The sequence below is a fragment of the Lissotriton vulgaris genome, chromosome 5 (assembly GCF_964263255.1).
Source record: "Lissotriton vulgaris chromosome 5, aLisVul1.2, whole genome shotgun sequence".
Lineage (NCBI taxonomy): Eukaryota > Metazoa > Chordata > Amphibia > Caudata > Salamandridae > Lissotriton > Lissotriton vulgaris.
The window spans coordinates 1,222,189,325-1,222,206,655 of NC_141693.1; the positions used below are offsets into that span (position 1 = coordinate 1,222,189,325).

Here is a 17,331-nt window from a genome sequence, read left to right on the forward strand (position 1 = left end):
CCGCTTGAGAAGCCGCACTAGTCCTGTCCCCACCCCCCTATGGGGCATGAGAACCCAGTATGTCTCTCACTGGGGCAGCCCAGTGTAAGGGGTGTCTGGTTTCTTTTCGTCTGAACCACCATGCAGGGTCGTGCTAGGACGGCTGTGCCCCTGTCGCCCACAAAAGGGGGAACCGTTGGTTCCTTTACTTCAAGTTCCCCAGTGGTAATCTTGGGCTTAGGCATTTTTTTGATAATGTTTTACCACCAACAACTCAACACAGATCTGACCAACTTATGGGCCTGAGACTACATAGCACGTATTAAGCTCCCAGTAGTCATAAATGCATTGATCTCTTTGAAAAGTTAGTGAAACAAGATCTTACTAAACTCAACTATAAGAAACAAACAAAGAGGAACATTACACAAAAAGATCTGGATACCCTTAAGAAAATACCTAATAATAAAAATATTAAGTGTGTGAAGGCTGATAAAGGAGGTGCACTTGTTATCTTAAATGCAGAGATGTATGAAAAAAAAATTATGGAACGCATCATGGATGAACAAACATACATGAAACTGGAAGTGAATCCGACATCTAAATTCAAAGACATACTTGCCAATATACTAAACAAAGCATGTGATGATGGAACCATCAATGACAGAACCAAAAAATACTTACTACAGGAACATCCCAGAAGCCCATTAATATATATGATGCCTAAAATTCATAAAAACCTGGAGGACCCGCCGTTTAGACCCATTGTGTCGACCAGGGGATCCTTGCATGAACCTGTAGGAAAGTTTCTGGATAAGTACTTACAGCCCACTGTCAAGAGGATGACCAGTTACATCAAGGACACAACGGATTTTTTGCTCAAATTATCATCTGTCACCATCAATGAAAACAACCATCTTATCATGTGTACGGCGGATGTGAGGTCATTATACTCCTCCATCCCTCATGCCGGCGGCATTGAAGCGATGGAAATGGCCATACTAAACACTGATATTAAACCAGCGATGCAAAAATTCTTAATGGAGCTAGGGTTTTTCACCCTTTATCAAAGCAACTTTATGTATAAGAATGAATGGTATCTCCAACTGTCTGGTACCTCCATGGGGAACTGCGCAGCACCAACGTACGCAAACATATATATGAAACAATACGAGGATACGAACATCTTCTCAGACCCGAACTGGACCAATAACGTTAAACTCCTAGTACGGTATATCAACGATATATTCATATTATGGAGCAACACAAGAGAAAAGTTACAAAAGGCTCTAACAGCTCTTAATGGAATTGACGACAGAATTTAGTTTACTTGGGAGATTGATGACAAATTAATCACCTTCCTTGATGTACAAATTATGCTGACGCCTGCTGGTATTGAAACTGACCTATACCGCAAAAAAACTGACAGAAACAATACTCTGCATTTTTCAAGTTTTCATCAAGCATCACTTAAGCGACATCTACCATTCTCACAAATGTTGCGTGCTAAAAGGATCACGTTTAATGAAACTCAAGCCACATTTCGGATTAAGGAAATGGGTGAAAGATTTAAAGCCAGAGGTTACCAAGAAACTACCATTGAACAAGCAGAAACTCAAGCATCTTTGATCCCAAGAGATGAGCTACTGAAGAGGGCCATTAAACCTGAAAATACCAGGATGGTTTTAGTTTCAAAGTTCTCAACGTTGAGCTCAGCTTATAAAAAGATCATACTGAAATATTGGCCAATTCTTAGCATGGAGCCGGATTTCAATGTGTTGTTCAAAGACCCACCCATTTTTGCATACACAAGAAATCATAATATCAGAGAAGTACTGGCTAAAGAAACTCCTGGGCCTTGTGAATATAAAGGCACCAGGCCTTGTATGAACTGCAATAACTGCAACAATGTTATGAAAGGAAACACAGTAACGCACCCTATGAAGGGTTTCAATATCAAACTCCGAACCAATGCTACGTGCGACACAATCAACGTAATTTATATGGTTAAATGCCCTTGTGGCAAAGTATACATCGGGAAGACGGAAAGGAAAATAAAAGTTCGGATCAATGATAAATGAACACAAATCTAACATTAGGACAATGAACGTAAAATCTGCCATTGCTGTACACTTTAATGAAATGAAACATCACATCTCACAATTAAAATTTTTGATTCTTGAAACCGTAATTAAACGTGAGGGAAGAGACAATAATAAACACGCAGAGGGAAATTGCTTGGATTTTAAGCTGCATTCTATGAAGCCTTTCGGGCTTAATGATCGCATTGAATTTTCATGTTACATTTAATGATGCCTGTATAGGTTCTTTTGATGCTTGTCCCCTTTTGTGCTGACAGTCTAATATATTGAACCGTACTGTTATTTGTTTATGACATGTTACTCATTACATTCCCGTGATCACTTTGCGTCACTTTTCGTGCACTGATTCATGACTTTTATGCTTTTTCATACACTTTTAACATGTTTAACTTGTTACACGTTATTCTGTCTCGTTCAATATGGCTGGCACCTTTCAATTTTTTAGTCCGTTTTTTACGTTTCTTGCGAGCGCTGCACTCGCGTTAGTCCGCTCTTTTTTATGGCGATGCGTGCTCTTTATTGACACGCTCAACGCTCTACCAACGAGACGTCCCTCGGTTGGACTTGACCGCCGTGAACATACCTATTAACTTCGCGGGACCACATGCAGCAGCATTAGTAAGTCGGAAATGCGCAGCGTATCTTTCTGTTATTGTCTCGTGTTTATATTCTCACAGCATGATATACCTAACCCGGATGCTGTACATTCTTTTCAACTAGACCCCGAAGCTGTTTACTCGCTACAAACATGTAAGCTCACAAGTTTTTTGAGCATTAAAAATTTGTCTTATTGTTGCATTCACCCGCCGGTTTTATGCACTTTTGAGCACACGGGATATCACTCAACCTCACAGCATGCTATGTGTAAATACATGTGGATAAACTGATTATCTAATAGTGGGTAAATTTTTTCAATATGTTTACGCTATATCCTTTTGTTGTAGAGCTCCCGGATGAAGGGCCAAGCTGTCCGAAATGAATTGGAGCATTTTGACACATATGTGATTTGCTTGTAAACCGAATGAATCATGGAATGAATAAGAATTCCAACAAGCATTGTTTCTAAAAAATACCTTGAAGAATTGAAGAAAAATCACGCAATAAATTTTGAAACTATGGTTTGAACATAAAACTTGAAGAGGAGTCTGTTCATTTAAGGAACCTAAGGTGTGCCCGTCCCAGGGATGCATCCAGATTCTTTTGGTTGCACATTTTGAAGGATTGTGTCCAGTCATAGAGGTCAGTGTCTCCCCTTGAGAAGCCGCACTAGTCCTGCCCCCCTCCCCCCATGGGGCATGAGAACCCTGTATGTCTCTCACTGGGGCAGCCCCGTGTAAGGGGTGTCTTGTTTCTTTTCGTCTGAACCACCATGCAGGGTCGTGCTAGGACGGCTGTGTCCCTGTCGCCCACAAAAGGGGGAACCGTTGGTTCCGTTACTTCAAGTTCCCCAGTGGTAATCAGGACAATGTGGCCCTAGGTCTCCTGTCATGCCAAAGCTTTTCCACCCCAGGGGGTCGTGGTGCACAATACCTGTGCCCAAGAGTCTTAGTTCTGGTAACCCACATTTTAGGAAGGCCCGGGGTCCTCCGTTTGTAGCCCCTGCGGACATCTGCTGCTTCCGGGGAGCTTACCGTCCAGATGGTGTTGAGGCGGGAGCAGTGTGTAGATATGTCTGGAACTACTATGTCGTCAGCCCAAGTGGTCATTCTCTGAGTCTGGCTGGCCTCATATTCCCAGTGCTCTGGTAGTCTGCCATGCTTGCTGTGGGCATGGTTCAGCAGCGTGGTACTTCAGGGGCCCACAGGAACATGCAATACCTGTTGCAACACCCCCATCTCGAGTGGCGCACAAGCAGTCTATACTCCCTCTCATTTAGTTATCCGGTCCATCCCCTAGTCTATGGGGTGGTGTCAGGTAGAGTGACCCGTTGAGAAGTTCATTCGTGGTGCCTCACTGGAGCGCCGCCATACCATCAGGAGCCAGACCACGCCGTCTGTTTATTTATTTATAATGCACAAACTATTTCCAAAGGGCATAATGGTGCTAGAAACAACATCACCATAAAAACACAGATGAAGAGACTCAAAAACCTAGTAAAATAAGTATGTAAAATAAGTATGTTTTAAGTTTTTTCCACAGGAGTGTGTAGTCAGAAACTTGCCGAAAAGCCCCATATATTAGGTCTTAAAACGGTGAAGGATCTCTCACCACATTGGGCTTTATTGTAACTGGGAGGCACAACAGGAAAACAATTCCAGATATGAGAGGCGCAGAAAAGGTTAAGACAAGAATTTAGGGATAGAGCGATCGTACGCCCAGGCATCCTGAAAATGAGGGCGAGATCCAGACCTTGTGAATCCACGCTGGATACCACTGATTAAGAACCACACGCTAATTGTGTTTATTTCCTCTAAGGTATCCATGCTGTATTCTATTATTTTCCTTAGATTGTCAGGTATAGATATATGTCTGTATCTTAAACTGAAATGTTTTTCTTACAGGACGTGAAGTTATATCATTACGCATAAAAGAGGAGGAAGATGACTACTATCAGGAAAACATGATAATTGAAAACATCATTAATTGCAAAGGTCAGTAAATAGTGCTTAGATGCTTGGAATGAGAAAAATCGGGCTGATTCTCAAAGAGGAATTCTCATGCAGTATGTTGGTCTTTCACGACCCATAATTGAAATATAGCTCTTGGCGTGGGTGGAAGGGCTGATCACTGAGCACAGATGATGTCCTTGTCTTCTTAATATGAATATCTTAACATCAAGCAAGCATTACAAAGTTTTTTAAAGAGCCTCATGAATCACATTGATTGAGCGAAAGTTCTCTCTGATGCTTTACATTCCACCCTTTCCTACGAGACTGCGAACACATGCCATTGCTGATGTGTTAAATGTACAACATGTGGGAGAAGTAATCTTGCCTGAAAAGCGCTGTTGTTTTATTTCCTTGTACAGCTGTGTTCTGACGTACGTGTGCCTGTAATAGGAAAATGATGTCATTAGTCACTTGCAATACTTTATTACATGCCATTAGTGATACAACCATGCACTTCTTTGCAAAAGCTGTCTTCTCTTTAACAGCCCAAGAAAGGTGGTGCGTGGCAGCCATAACAGTGCCTCCGTTGCTTGACAGCAGTATATAAAATAGTCTGTTACTGCTACCAGGGCATATTGAAAATTAGCAGATCCAGAAAAGCAACTTTCCTCTGAGCGGAGACTCCTTTTTGCAGCTTACACTGAGCACAGGGGCTGTATAAAGCATCAGTGCAGATACGTTTAACCAAGCATGAGTGAAGATGAGAGGTGGAGCAGCAGTGAAGTGTTTAGATGTCAAAGCTCTGGCAGCGCAGCAAAGAAGAGAAAAAGAAGCGAAAGAGCTATACATTAAGGAGGAAAAGAGAGGAACAGGAGAATTGGGTAACGTCCCTCTCAGCCCCTAGATATCTTAAGAAATTTTGGAAATTAACCCCTAGATTCATCAAAGTCCCGTTTTGCGAGTCCTTAATAGCGATTATTAAGGAATCGCTATTAAGGACTTGCAAAACGGGATTCATGTAGGAATCGCTAAATAAATTGCGATTCCTACACATTTCTTATTTGCGATTAGCAAATTGCTAATCGCAAATAAGGAAGCGATTTCAAGGGGGCTAGGGGTGTCCTGTAGCACCCCTGAAATGTAATCTACACTGGTGTTGTGCACACACACATGTCCAAAGGACATGTGTGTGTGCAACATGCAACTTAAAAAAATGCATTTAAAAGCATTTTTCTAAGTTTTCGCTATTTACCACGAGGTTTGACCTCGCGGTAAATAGCGGCCCAAAATTGCGATTTCGCAATTTAAAAATGGTTAATTAATTGCATTTAAGGAATCTCAAATAGAGATTCCTTAAATGTAATTCCTCGCAATTTAGCGAATTTGCAATTACCGATTTTTGCATTTGGGATGATGAATCCCAAATGCAAAAATTGCACTCGCAAAGGGCCAGATTCTGAGAATCTGGCCCTTTGCGAGCCGATTTTTCAATGATGAATCTTCCTGCAAGTGTTACAAGATGTTATATTAATACATTTCAGAAGTGAGTACTTCTACCCACAAAACAAGCCTCCCTGAGCTGAAAAGAATACTTCCTGAGGTAGACTAGAGAACTGAGCGAAAACCCACATAGTGGGGAGTGGTTTTGATTTCTGAACGGTAGTGGCGAGGTAGGACAGGGAGCGACGACCAGACAGACAATGATGGAAACGCTCAGTCCTCTAGAAATGCCTGGGAAAAGAGGGCAGGATGTGTGGAGGAAGATATGGAATAAATTAGTGCTAAAATAGATAGGCCCTTCATCATTGATAGTTTTATGAAGGAATCCAACTGATTTGAATATTGATTGTTTGTCTATGCAAAATGTCGTTTTTTAAGACGGAGTGAGAAAGAGGATTGAGGGGGAGCCTACGAGTGAAGTGGGCTATGGCGTTTTGAATGACTTGTAGACTTTGGGTGAAGTACACAGGACTTCCCAGATAAAGAGAATGACCGTAAGCAAGCCTGTAGATACCCAGGTGTTGTGTAATTGTTAGATGAGCATCAAAAGTGGTCCCAGCTGTCAGAAATGCTGACAGAGAACCGTCCATCTGAGTGATACTTCCTAGAAGGACGCGCAGCAGCAATCTTGAAATATGTTGCAGTTCAGTAAGGTCCAATGTGAACCTTGAACACTGACCATAGTGCAGTGAGAAGGAAACAATCTGGATCAAAGAAAAACTAATTGAAGCCTAGCTGCTCCAATACCATCCATAAAGATGGCTCAGCAAATTCAATGTTTTTCTGGGAAACATGAACTTTTCAGTACAGTAATTGTATTGGGATGACATTTTATAACATTTAAATCACATTTATGGAGTGAAGCTAGGTCTCCGTAACATTTAAAAATATAACCAATAATATCAGGAAAATATATATTGTACTTATTGGTAAACCCTGATATAATGAACTATAAAAAACTGACATAGTAAGCAAATCGTGTAAACCTTGTCATAAAATCAGATGATAAAAAATGTAAATAATGTAGTGAAGAAATATTAAAATACTATAATATAGAATTATACACAGTGGAAAGCATTCGTTAGCAAAAAATAGAATTATCTGTTTCCGGACCTTGACCTCCTACATTTCAGCCCTAAGTACTGTGCTTGTGTTCAGCTCTTGTATACGGAACCAGTGCAAGCTTGCGCTGGAGCTACTGGCTTTCGGGCTTTGCTAGGACCCTCTGATATGGGGGTGAGCAGCAGCGGAGACTGGGAGGAGCGTATCTCGTTATACGGGGATGACGTGTAGCTGTACCTCCGCAGCCAACATTGTACTTGGATAGGGTGCTACACATCTTCTGCATTTTCGGAGATAACCCTGGCGACCTCATCAACTGGGATAAATCCTGCATTTACCCACTAGTGGAGGTGTGCCCATCCTATCACTGAGGGGTAAAATACCCTTAGGAATAGAGGGTTTCAAATACCTGGGGATATATGTCATGGGAATGCCGTGGAGGTTCTGCAGGGGAACCTATACAAGCTTTTTGACCAGTTTCGCTGTGATGTGGGTCACTGGAGATCCCTGTTGTTGCTCTTAATGGGCAATGCTACTCTACACAAGATGATGGCATTGCCCCAATTTTTATACGTGCTCCAAAATACCCTATTTCCGATATCTCGTACCTTTTTTTTCAAAATACATGACGTAGTCCGCTTGCTTCTGTGGGACAGCAAAAGACACACAATTGTTGGACGGACTGCAGAACAAATCAAAACATTCACCCCCTGTCAAGAGATCTGGGTTAAATCCATCATTCTTTTGCTCACCATGCCACCCCAGCTTAGACCTGGCCATATGAAATAAGTCTTGACCCTGTGCCTCATGGGAACAGTTCAGCCCAAACTGCCACGCAAGCTCCTCCCTGGACCGTAAACAAGCATCCTAGGACTGGTTTCGGGGTTTCACCCCTCATCAGCCAGGATAGCTTGATTTCAGTGGCACAGTGAGCCCCACGTCTGGGCGTAACCGGCGCACTTAAGGCGAGAAAGCAAAAGACACACAATTGATGGATGGAATGCAGAACAAATCAAAACATTCACCCCCAGTCAAGAGATCTGGATTAAATCCATCATTCTTTTGCTCATCATGCCACCCCAGTTTAGACCCAGCCATATGCAAATCAGTCTTGACCCTGTGCCCAATGGGAACAGTCCAGCCCGAACTGCAAGGCCAGGTCCTCCTTGGACCGGAAACAAGCATCCTAGGACCAGTTTCGGGGTTTCAGCCCTCATCAGCCAGGATAGCTTGATTCCAGTGGCACAGAGAGCCCAGGACCCACATCTGGGCATAATCGGCACACTTAGGACGAGAAAGCAAAAGACACACAACTGATTGCCGGAATGCAGAACAAATCAAAACATTCACCCCCAGTCAAGAAATCTTGGTTAAATCCATCATTCTTTTGCTCACCATGCCACCCCAGTTTTGACCTGGCCATATGGAAATCAGTCTTGACCCTGTGCCTCATGTGAACAGTTCAGCCCGAACTGCCAAGCCAGGTCCTCCCTGGACCGGAAACAGGCATCCTAGGACTGGTTTCAGGGTTTCATCCCTCATCAGCCAGGATAGCTTGATTCCAGTGGCACAGTGAGCCCGGGACCCACGTCTGTGCATAACCGGCGCACTTAGGGCCAGAAAGCAAAAGACACACAATTGCTGGACAGAATGCAGAACAAATCAAAACATTCACTCCCAGTCAAGAGATCTGGGTTAAATCCATCATTCTTTTGCTCACCACGCAACCCAGTTTAGACCCAGCCATATGCAAATCAGTCTTGACCCTGTGCCCAATGGGAACAGTCCAGCCGGACTGCAAGGCCAGGTCCTCCCTGGACTGGAAACAAGCATCCTAGGACCGGTTTCGGGGTTTCACCGAAACCGGTCCTAGGATGCTTTTTTCCAGTCCACGGAGGACTTGGCCTCGCAGTTAGGGCTGGTCTGTTCCCATTGGGCACAGGGGCAAGACTGATTTGCATATGGCTGGGTTCAAACTGGAATGGCATGGTGAGCAAAAAACGATGGATTTAGGCTAGACCTGGGCAGTAAATTCCATTCCGCTCGCGGAATTTGGGTAATTTCGCGTTCCGCGGAGAACGCGAAATTGCCAAAAATTTCTGCGCTTATTCGCGTTCCCAAATGCGTGTTTGCGAGGTATTTCCCCCGAGCACATTAACAGCGATTGGGAACAGCAAAAAAGCATCGCAAACAAGCAATTCCGTGTGTTCGCCAAATTTCTGCGTGTTCGCTGAGATTTTTACAGTTTCGCGGAGATTTGCGTAACGCGATTATGCAAATTCCGCCCACCCCTAATTTAGGCCCAGATCTCTGTACTGTCCATCAATTGCTCTTTTTGCATTTGCTTCTGTGGGTCGGCAGCGGTGCCAGTATAGCTATTCACAAGCTACAAAGGGGGGTGTACGATGGTGGCCTTGCCTTTCCAAACATTTTCAAATGCTATTTAGTCTTGCAGCTAATAGTAATAAACGACTGGGTGAAGGTGGACCAGCAGGAGACGGCTATACCAGTGGATAGGGAGGTGATGGGCTTCACAGACTACCCTGTAGTGTAGTTCCTATATTCCCAATAGGCTCTGCGCATTGGAATAATATATACTATAGATTTGACGTAGGACTTAGGTCATCTAGGTCTCTATCGAATATATTAGACTTAATTGTGAGTGCGAGCTAGTTCAGAGGTCACTAGAAACTTTCTCGAACAAACCAGAAGGGATTAGTTTCTGACAACCGCATAACATGACAACTTTGTTTCCCCAAGATAAAACGTATCTTCAGAGTCGTGGAAACAATAGATAGATATTTTACTCAGTCAATCGTGCATGCTTCGTTTCATCAGAGGTGCAGAGAAATAGAGAGACAGGCGTTTTCAATAAAAAGGTATTTATTGAACAGTCTTCTTTCTCATGCAGAGGAAATGAACTGCTACAATCGTAATACTGGCTGTAAAGTATAATGCGTACAGCAAGAAGAGTATTATGAAATAATACTGTAAAAGCATGGTATGGTTTCTAAGCCATAAAATACATACATTCATAAATAAAGACTAAAATTACTCAACTGGTGCTTCTAAAATACGCCTACCCAGATGTACCTAACCTAAGTCTAGTACGAGGGAAGAAGTGAGGTGTAGCATAGGTTTAGTATTCTTTGCCAAGAATCTATCCAAGATTTCTCTTAGGGTCTAATCAGCTCCGTACCTTGGTTTAGAATGAAGGAGGTCTGGTATCTCTCTGTCTCCGGACTCAATTTCCCAACACCCAGCAAGGGGAGCTTGGAAACACTGGAGCTGGATTTCTCGGAAAGAGAAAAGACAGCATCTCTTTCAGTGCGTCTGCTGGAGGGTCGGCTTCCCTCGGCACTTGCCGAAGCAAGATGCGTCGGGCAAGTAAATAGTGGAACTGCTCTAAACCACCGTGTGTTTGCTATGGCAAGGGTGGGCATATTTATACCTTGAAGGTGCAGAGTTTGACGTACTGTTGGACATAATAACTTCATCAAAGAGTCTCAGTTCTTTGAAAACTCCATGAGTACTTGGACAAATCAATATTCAAGCAAGGGGAAGTCCCTAACTGCTGAAGCCGAGTTTTCCAATTGATCGTTGTGGCTTTTCGGAACTAGTGGAAGTAGCCATGCCGTATTTGGACTGCATGAGCTATGTCTAAATATGGTTATGATTTCTATGCCTATATAAGGGCAAGGTGATTTATACCTATATAAGGGCATGAATCGGGAAAATTACACTAGGGTCCTAAAATGCTATACAACAACCCGGCATTGCCATATAGGCGAGGGGGAGGGAGGCCCTACCAGTCCATACTCGAACGGTTGTAGGAGTGTTGATGGAGACCAGGAAATTCCATGGTTGGGCTGGGAAATTGATGGAACAGACTCCTCGTGGGACATTGATCTGCTTTGGGAGGTTGGCACCATGACAGGGGGCTCCTGCGCATTGACTGCCAGGTAGACTTGTGGAAAGGGTCTGTACTCCTGACAATTGAGGCACTCTAGGGTGATTACAACTTGGCAGACATGGAGCGGTATCACTACCTATAGGTGGTGAATGCCCTCAGGGTGCACATTACTGGAAACGAGTAGTTGTCTGAATCCTCGCCCCTGGGGGATAGGCTTCTTCTTGACCCTATTCTGGATAAGGCCATTTCATTGGCATACAAGAAGATAATGAATAATACCCCAGACACACTTGGCACCCTGAGGGACAAGTGGTGGCTGACCTGGGAGCGCTAGGTGATGATGAATGGGGAAAGGGAATGCAGTGCCCCAGAGTCATTGCAATAAGAGCGTGGTTTAGACTGGTCTACCTCCATATCGGACACAGGTCCTATTACTCTAGAATGCTGCTCCAAAGGATAGGGACGGGCAAAACCTGTCATTGCTTGAGAGGTTGCGGGCAGGAAGACACCTTTATTCACACTCTGGACATTCCCAGTTATCCAGACCTTTTGGGATGAGAGTGACGGGAGTGATGTCCAGAGTTGTGACATTGGAGTTCCTGACGGATGCCAAATGGCTTCTCCTTAATATGCACGGGGAGTTTAGCTGGCCCAAATACTCTAAGTTGTGGCTGGAGGTCGGGCCTGGGTGGCAAAAAAGAACATGGCATGGTCATGGGGATTTATCAAACAGGGGGAGAGTGATCAGTAGATCAACGGACACTAATTATCACTTGAGGAAGTGAAAGGTCCAGTCACAGCATGTGCCCGTATCTGGTACAAGTAGTTCAACAAAAAAGGGGGGTGCTGCACTGTTCCTCAAAGGAGGGAAAGATTAGGAAAAGCTGACGTGACCGAAGGTGTGGGTAGTACACCTTTGGGCATCCATTTTGTTGGATGTATTTGCCTCACACACCCAAACGGGTGTCATGCTTCATCATTGGCGGTTGCTCCTCGTTGGGGGGGCGGTGCAATCCCCAACGGGCTCACCTCGAGGAGGGGCTCTTTAGCGGAGATCTTTTTTATCCAACTGCCCTATGGTGAAGTGCGGGTGTGTGGGCAGAGTAACAGGTAGGCTCGGTGTAGTGATTAAAATGCAGCAGGGGATGCCGGAAACAACTTTATTCTGGGGGTCCCCCTACTACAATTAAAACCAGTGAAAAAAGGGGGGCTCGCTAGGTGTCACCACGTTAGGTAGAGTAATCCTAGAGAAGCCTTAGAAAACAATTGGTCAACATGTTTCTCGCACTTAGGTTAGTCACCTGCGATTCATCAGGACCTTGTATAGGTGAAAAGAAAAAGAACTCATCAACATGCTAGTGTCATGTATGTGATGTAGGTGTATTTTACCTTGGTGGAAAGTCCTATGCCTAGATAATGAGAAAAAAAACAGATAATTATTAATAATATATTTCTCATCAAAAGAGCAGGCTGGGTCAACGTCAGAATATAAAGACAGTGAGGCATGCTAAGGGTGGTGTTGGGGGATGTACCCAACCCATACATGCCAGGTGATTACAACGTGCAGTGTAAAGCACACACACTCACACTGTGTTTGTGATGGTAAAACACTATGGTAAAAACCAGTGAATAAAAGCAGCAGTATTATCTAAAAACACCATCTATGTTGTTCAGTGGCAAGTCGTTCCATAATTATATAAGTGACACCACCTATTTATCTATGCGATCAGGTAAACAAAGTATATACAGGCTAATGGCTCACCTAACGGTCAAGGTCTAAGAGCCACATGAGTGCTCGGCGGGCCAGTTCAACGGGGTTAAGCCTTCAGGTGTGGCTGCAAGGCGAAATGAATGTTAAATCTCGGGGCGAAAATTAAAAGGTAAAGTACTAGCTATCAAAGACTGGGGGGATCCAAGTCTTGTAGAGTAGTCCCATCTTACCTTAGTCAGCCCGTGACCGTGTGGATGCACCTACCCATCTCCGCCGAGTTCGGATAGATGGGTAGGTCTGGCGGTGTTTGTTATTTAAGGGGAACCGGCAGAGTGGAGCCTCGCCGATTGCGTCCTTCCGTGTGGGTCACATGACAAAAGTGGTTTCTGTAGCGGCCATGATGGAATGGTGAAGCGTGTATTAGGGAAGCTACAGCATGTGTGGCTCAATGACTAGATTGTCTGAGAATGAGCGGGCAAAAAATTCAATTCAACCAATACCCATGTTGTTCCATTCGTAGTTAATATGCGGCCGCTCGGAGTGTCTAATCGTACACTTAATTTGAAATGGCTCAATAACTAGATTGTCTGGGAATGAGAGGGCAAAAAAAAATTTTCAACCAATACCCATGTCGTTCCATTCGTAATTTATATGCGGCCGCTCGGAGTGTCTAATCTTACACTTAATTTGAAATGTAGTTCCGACCTCTTAAAAAGTCACGTGGTATATTCTGTGGACGGGTCGGCCATGATGGAACGGGGAGAAGTTGATGAGACCCTGAATGTAACACAACCAGTGGGGGTTTGGTTGCGTAGTCACCGCGAGATTTAAGAACTGCAGCCCTTCCAAGGCATGTGTCAATACTTAATATTTTTATTATTATTTGGATTTTTAGCCCGCATAATATGCCCGGTGATGCACTATATTAACAGTCCAAAATTTGGCACAAAACTTGCGGTGTGCTGTATGGACTACTCGGTCATATTCGAGGGGGCCAAAAGTGATGTGGCACAACTCCCGAGGGTCTGAACCGGTTGACACGGAGATGCGTCCCACACGATTTGGAGCTACCACTCGTGTTGGTTATCAATTGTTTTACACAATAGTGTCAGCCAAGATCTAGTGAATGTACCTGGAATCTGGTCATATAAACAGAGAGTGTCATTGTTGTATGTAATCCAAGTCTAACCAAATTAAAGGGGAGCCAATATCAGTGTAAGCTAGTTGATAAGGGTTGACTTATAGCGAATGCCAGGGAATATCTTCATTCAATCCATGGCTATCAGAGGATAAGCGATGGACCCATCTCTGCTCCTTCATAAAGAGTGCATTTTTTGGGGAATTAGGGCTGGATTCCAAGATGACCCATTTCAAAGACTCTTCATTATGATTGCATTCCACGTAGTGTTTACACATTTTTGTATTGGTTTTTTTACAGCGAAAATTGCTGCGGTGTTCAATAATGCGGGTTTTAATGGGGCGGGTGGTAATCCCAATATATTGCAAATTGCATGGGCAAGTCAGTAAGTAAATGCAATGTGTAGTATTGCAATTAGTGTGTTGCCTGAGTTCCCAATTGAAGGTCTCTGAAAGTTTGATGGTTTTCACTGTTGAGGTATATCTGCAGACACCACAGGAGCCACATGGGTAGTGGCCCCTGACAGGAGGTAGATGCCAAAGGGTTTGTTGTGTCTCTTTTGTGACCTTCTTTGGTCTGGTACTGATCAGAATATCCTTCAGGTTCTGTGATCTCCTGAAAGCAAACCTAGGTTGTTCCATATCCAGGTCACCAGTGTTAAGGATCCCCCAGTGACGTTTAATGGTCTGTTTGATTCTATTGGACAGTGGGGTAAAAGTGGTGACACAAGTGATTGGTTGGTTCTCGATCGGTGTACTCTCCTGTCTCTCTAGTAGAGCTTCTCGGTTGTTATTCCGAGCCCGTTTTCTAGCTTTGTAGACATCGCTTTTTGGATATCCTCTGTCAAGGAGGTTCCTGGAAAGGATTAAGGATTCCTTCTTATAATCAGTCACATCGCTACAATTGCGCCGTATCCGGAGAAATTGTCCGAATGGTAAGTTTGAGCGCAGGGCCTTGGGGTGGTGACTTTTATAGTGAAGTAGACTGTTGTGGTCTGTAGGTTTTCTGTACATTGAAGTACTGAGGGACCCATTTTCCAATTTGATAGTAAGATCAAGGAAGGCAATTTCCTTAGGTGAAAAGGACATGGTAAAATGTAAGAAGGGGTTCAGTGTATTCACCCATTCAAAGAACTCCTCGTGGGCTGTTGTGGGGCCTGTCCAGAGTATTAAGATGTCATCTATGAAGCGTCTCCATATCTGAATATTATCTCGAAAAGGGTTGGACTGGTGATGTATATGCTTGTCTTCAAACTCTGCCATATACAAACAGGCCACCGAAGGAGCGAAGGTAGTGCCCATTGAGGTCCGTTCGGTCTGGTGATAGTATTGTCCCTTGTACTCGAAGTAATTCTCGGTGAGTGCAAGAGTGGCGCACTCCATGATGAAGGTTTGTGGAGTGTTAGAATTCCAGGTTTGTTGCCCCAATCTTTCCTCTATTACTTCTAGGGTGGCCCTTTGTGGAATATTCGTATAGGGGGCCTCCACATCTAGAGTAATCAAAAGGTCAATTTGTGTTGTGTCCTGAATGGAGTTCAGAATGCGTAGGACATCTGTTGTGTCCTGGATGTAAGAGGGAATGCATTTAACCAGTGGTTGTAAAAAATGGTCACAAAATTGTGAGAGTGGCTCTAGAATTGAATTGATCCCTGACACGATTGGTCTCCCTGGTACTGGTCTCGTTCCCTTATGGATCTTGGGTAGTATATAGAAATATGGTACCCGGGGGTCCCTTTTCATTAAGAACTCTGCCTCTTTTTTGGAGATCCGTTCTTCACTCTCAGCACCCATCACCAACCCTGTGATAGTGGTCTGTAGGCGCCTGGTTGGATCACCGGGGATAGGTGTGTAGTACCTGCGATCATTTAACTGTCTGGTACATTCCAGATCATAATCAGCAGTATTCAACAGGACTGTGGCTCCACCCTTATCTGCCTGTTTAATGGTAATGAAGGGGTCTTCTGCCAGTGATTTTAAAACCAACATTTCGTTATTAGAGATGTTCGAGTGACGAGTCCGTCTGTCCAGCTGGTTAATTTCTTTGAGTACTGCTTGTTCAAAAGTCAAGACTTCGTTTGGAACCATACCATTATGTGGTGTAAAAGTGGAAGGGTTATGTAAACCAGAGTCTTCAATAGGGTCACAAGCTTTGCCTTCAAAGAAGGCTTTAAGTCTTATTTTCCGGAAAAACGATTTGATTTCCCTGGTCTGTTGGAATAGGTCGGTCCTCGGGGTGGGGACGAAGCCTAACCCTTTTTGGAGGGCTTGTTCCTCTCCCTCAGTGAGGATACGATCTGACAAGTTGACCACTAGACTCATTTTGGTCCTGATCGGGTCGTGTTCCTGGTGTCCATCCCTTGGGGGCGTGCATCCTCCCATTGCACCCTCTTTTCTGGCGCGTTCCCTCTTTTTCGCCCTCGCCCTCTGCCCCAACCTCTGCCTAAAAAAGGGGGGTTTGTAGAGTTTTGTGGAGCATAGAAAGGGGGGTATTGTGGAGCCAAAGCTGGTTGGAAGTGGGGGAATTGTGGGAAGTGCCAGAATGGGGGACCCATTTGTTGTCCTTGGTATGGAAAATTTTGGAAGTTTTGTTGTCCCTCTTCCCCTTTTGGCCCTTGGTGGCATCTGTGGGGGGTCGTTGTTGTCACTACTGTCAGAGCCACTATTCGACCCTCTTCTAGAAGAAGTAGCGCTTGAGTCAGAGTTATAGCTAGTACCAGGGGGGACGTAGTCATCTCTCAAGTAGGGATAGACTTTTTCTTTAGAAAATCTCTTGATATCTTTTTGCAATTTTGCTACTTTTTGATTCATGAGATATTCTTTGTGTTCCGCCATCTCTTTGTTTAACTCTGTCAATTTGGTTTTAAAGCCTGGGTTAAGAACCGCAGTCTTTAATGCAGCCTCAGCTGCCTGGATGCGGACCAACAGTGCATCTGCTAGTCGTTTAGCCGTGTTTACTATGAGGATCAATAGGTCATGGGTGCACTTCCACGAGACCTGCGACCATTCGATCTTAAATTGTCCATCTTCCCAAAAAATTCTTGGAATTTTTTTTACTATCAAGCCATTGGGAGCTATTTTGGCTTTGAAATATTCCGCCATCATAGTCCCATGTATCGTTATTCGTATCCACTCTCGTTTCAGATCTGACAATGATTGCCACTCGGCTGTATTGCTTCCTGAGGCCGGCTCTACATCAATGCCAAAAAGCGATGGTGTTCTCATGATAGCTGCTGCATCCTCTTCACCGAAGCTCAGACCCTGTCCCTCCATGGTAGGGTGGTCAAGGAACGTGCTCCCGTGTGGAAGAGGATCCTTCAAAGGGAGTGTGAAGGAAGGGGTGAAGGAAAGAAATTCAAAACCCAATTGAGGGAATGAATAGAG

General features: G+C 44.1%; 1 protein-coding gene across 3 annotated transcripts in view; it reads left to right on the top strand.

Annotated features, from left to right (window-relative positions):
- Positions 1-17,331, top strand: part of LOC147712342 (uncharacterized) — a 144,040-nt gene that overhangs the window by 90,640 nt on the left and 36,069 nt on the right. For all 3 annotated transcript variants that reach the window (XM_086923035.1, XM_086923034.1, XM_086923036.1), the window contains one exon: positions 4,580-4,669. In XM_086923035.1, the coding sequence (XP_086779161.1) occupies positions 4,580-4,669 (90 nt within the window). The remainder of the gene's footprint in view (positions 1-4,579; positions 4,670-17,331) is intronic.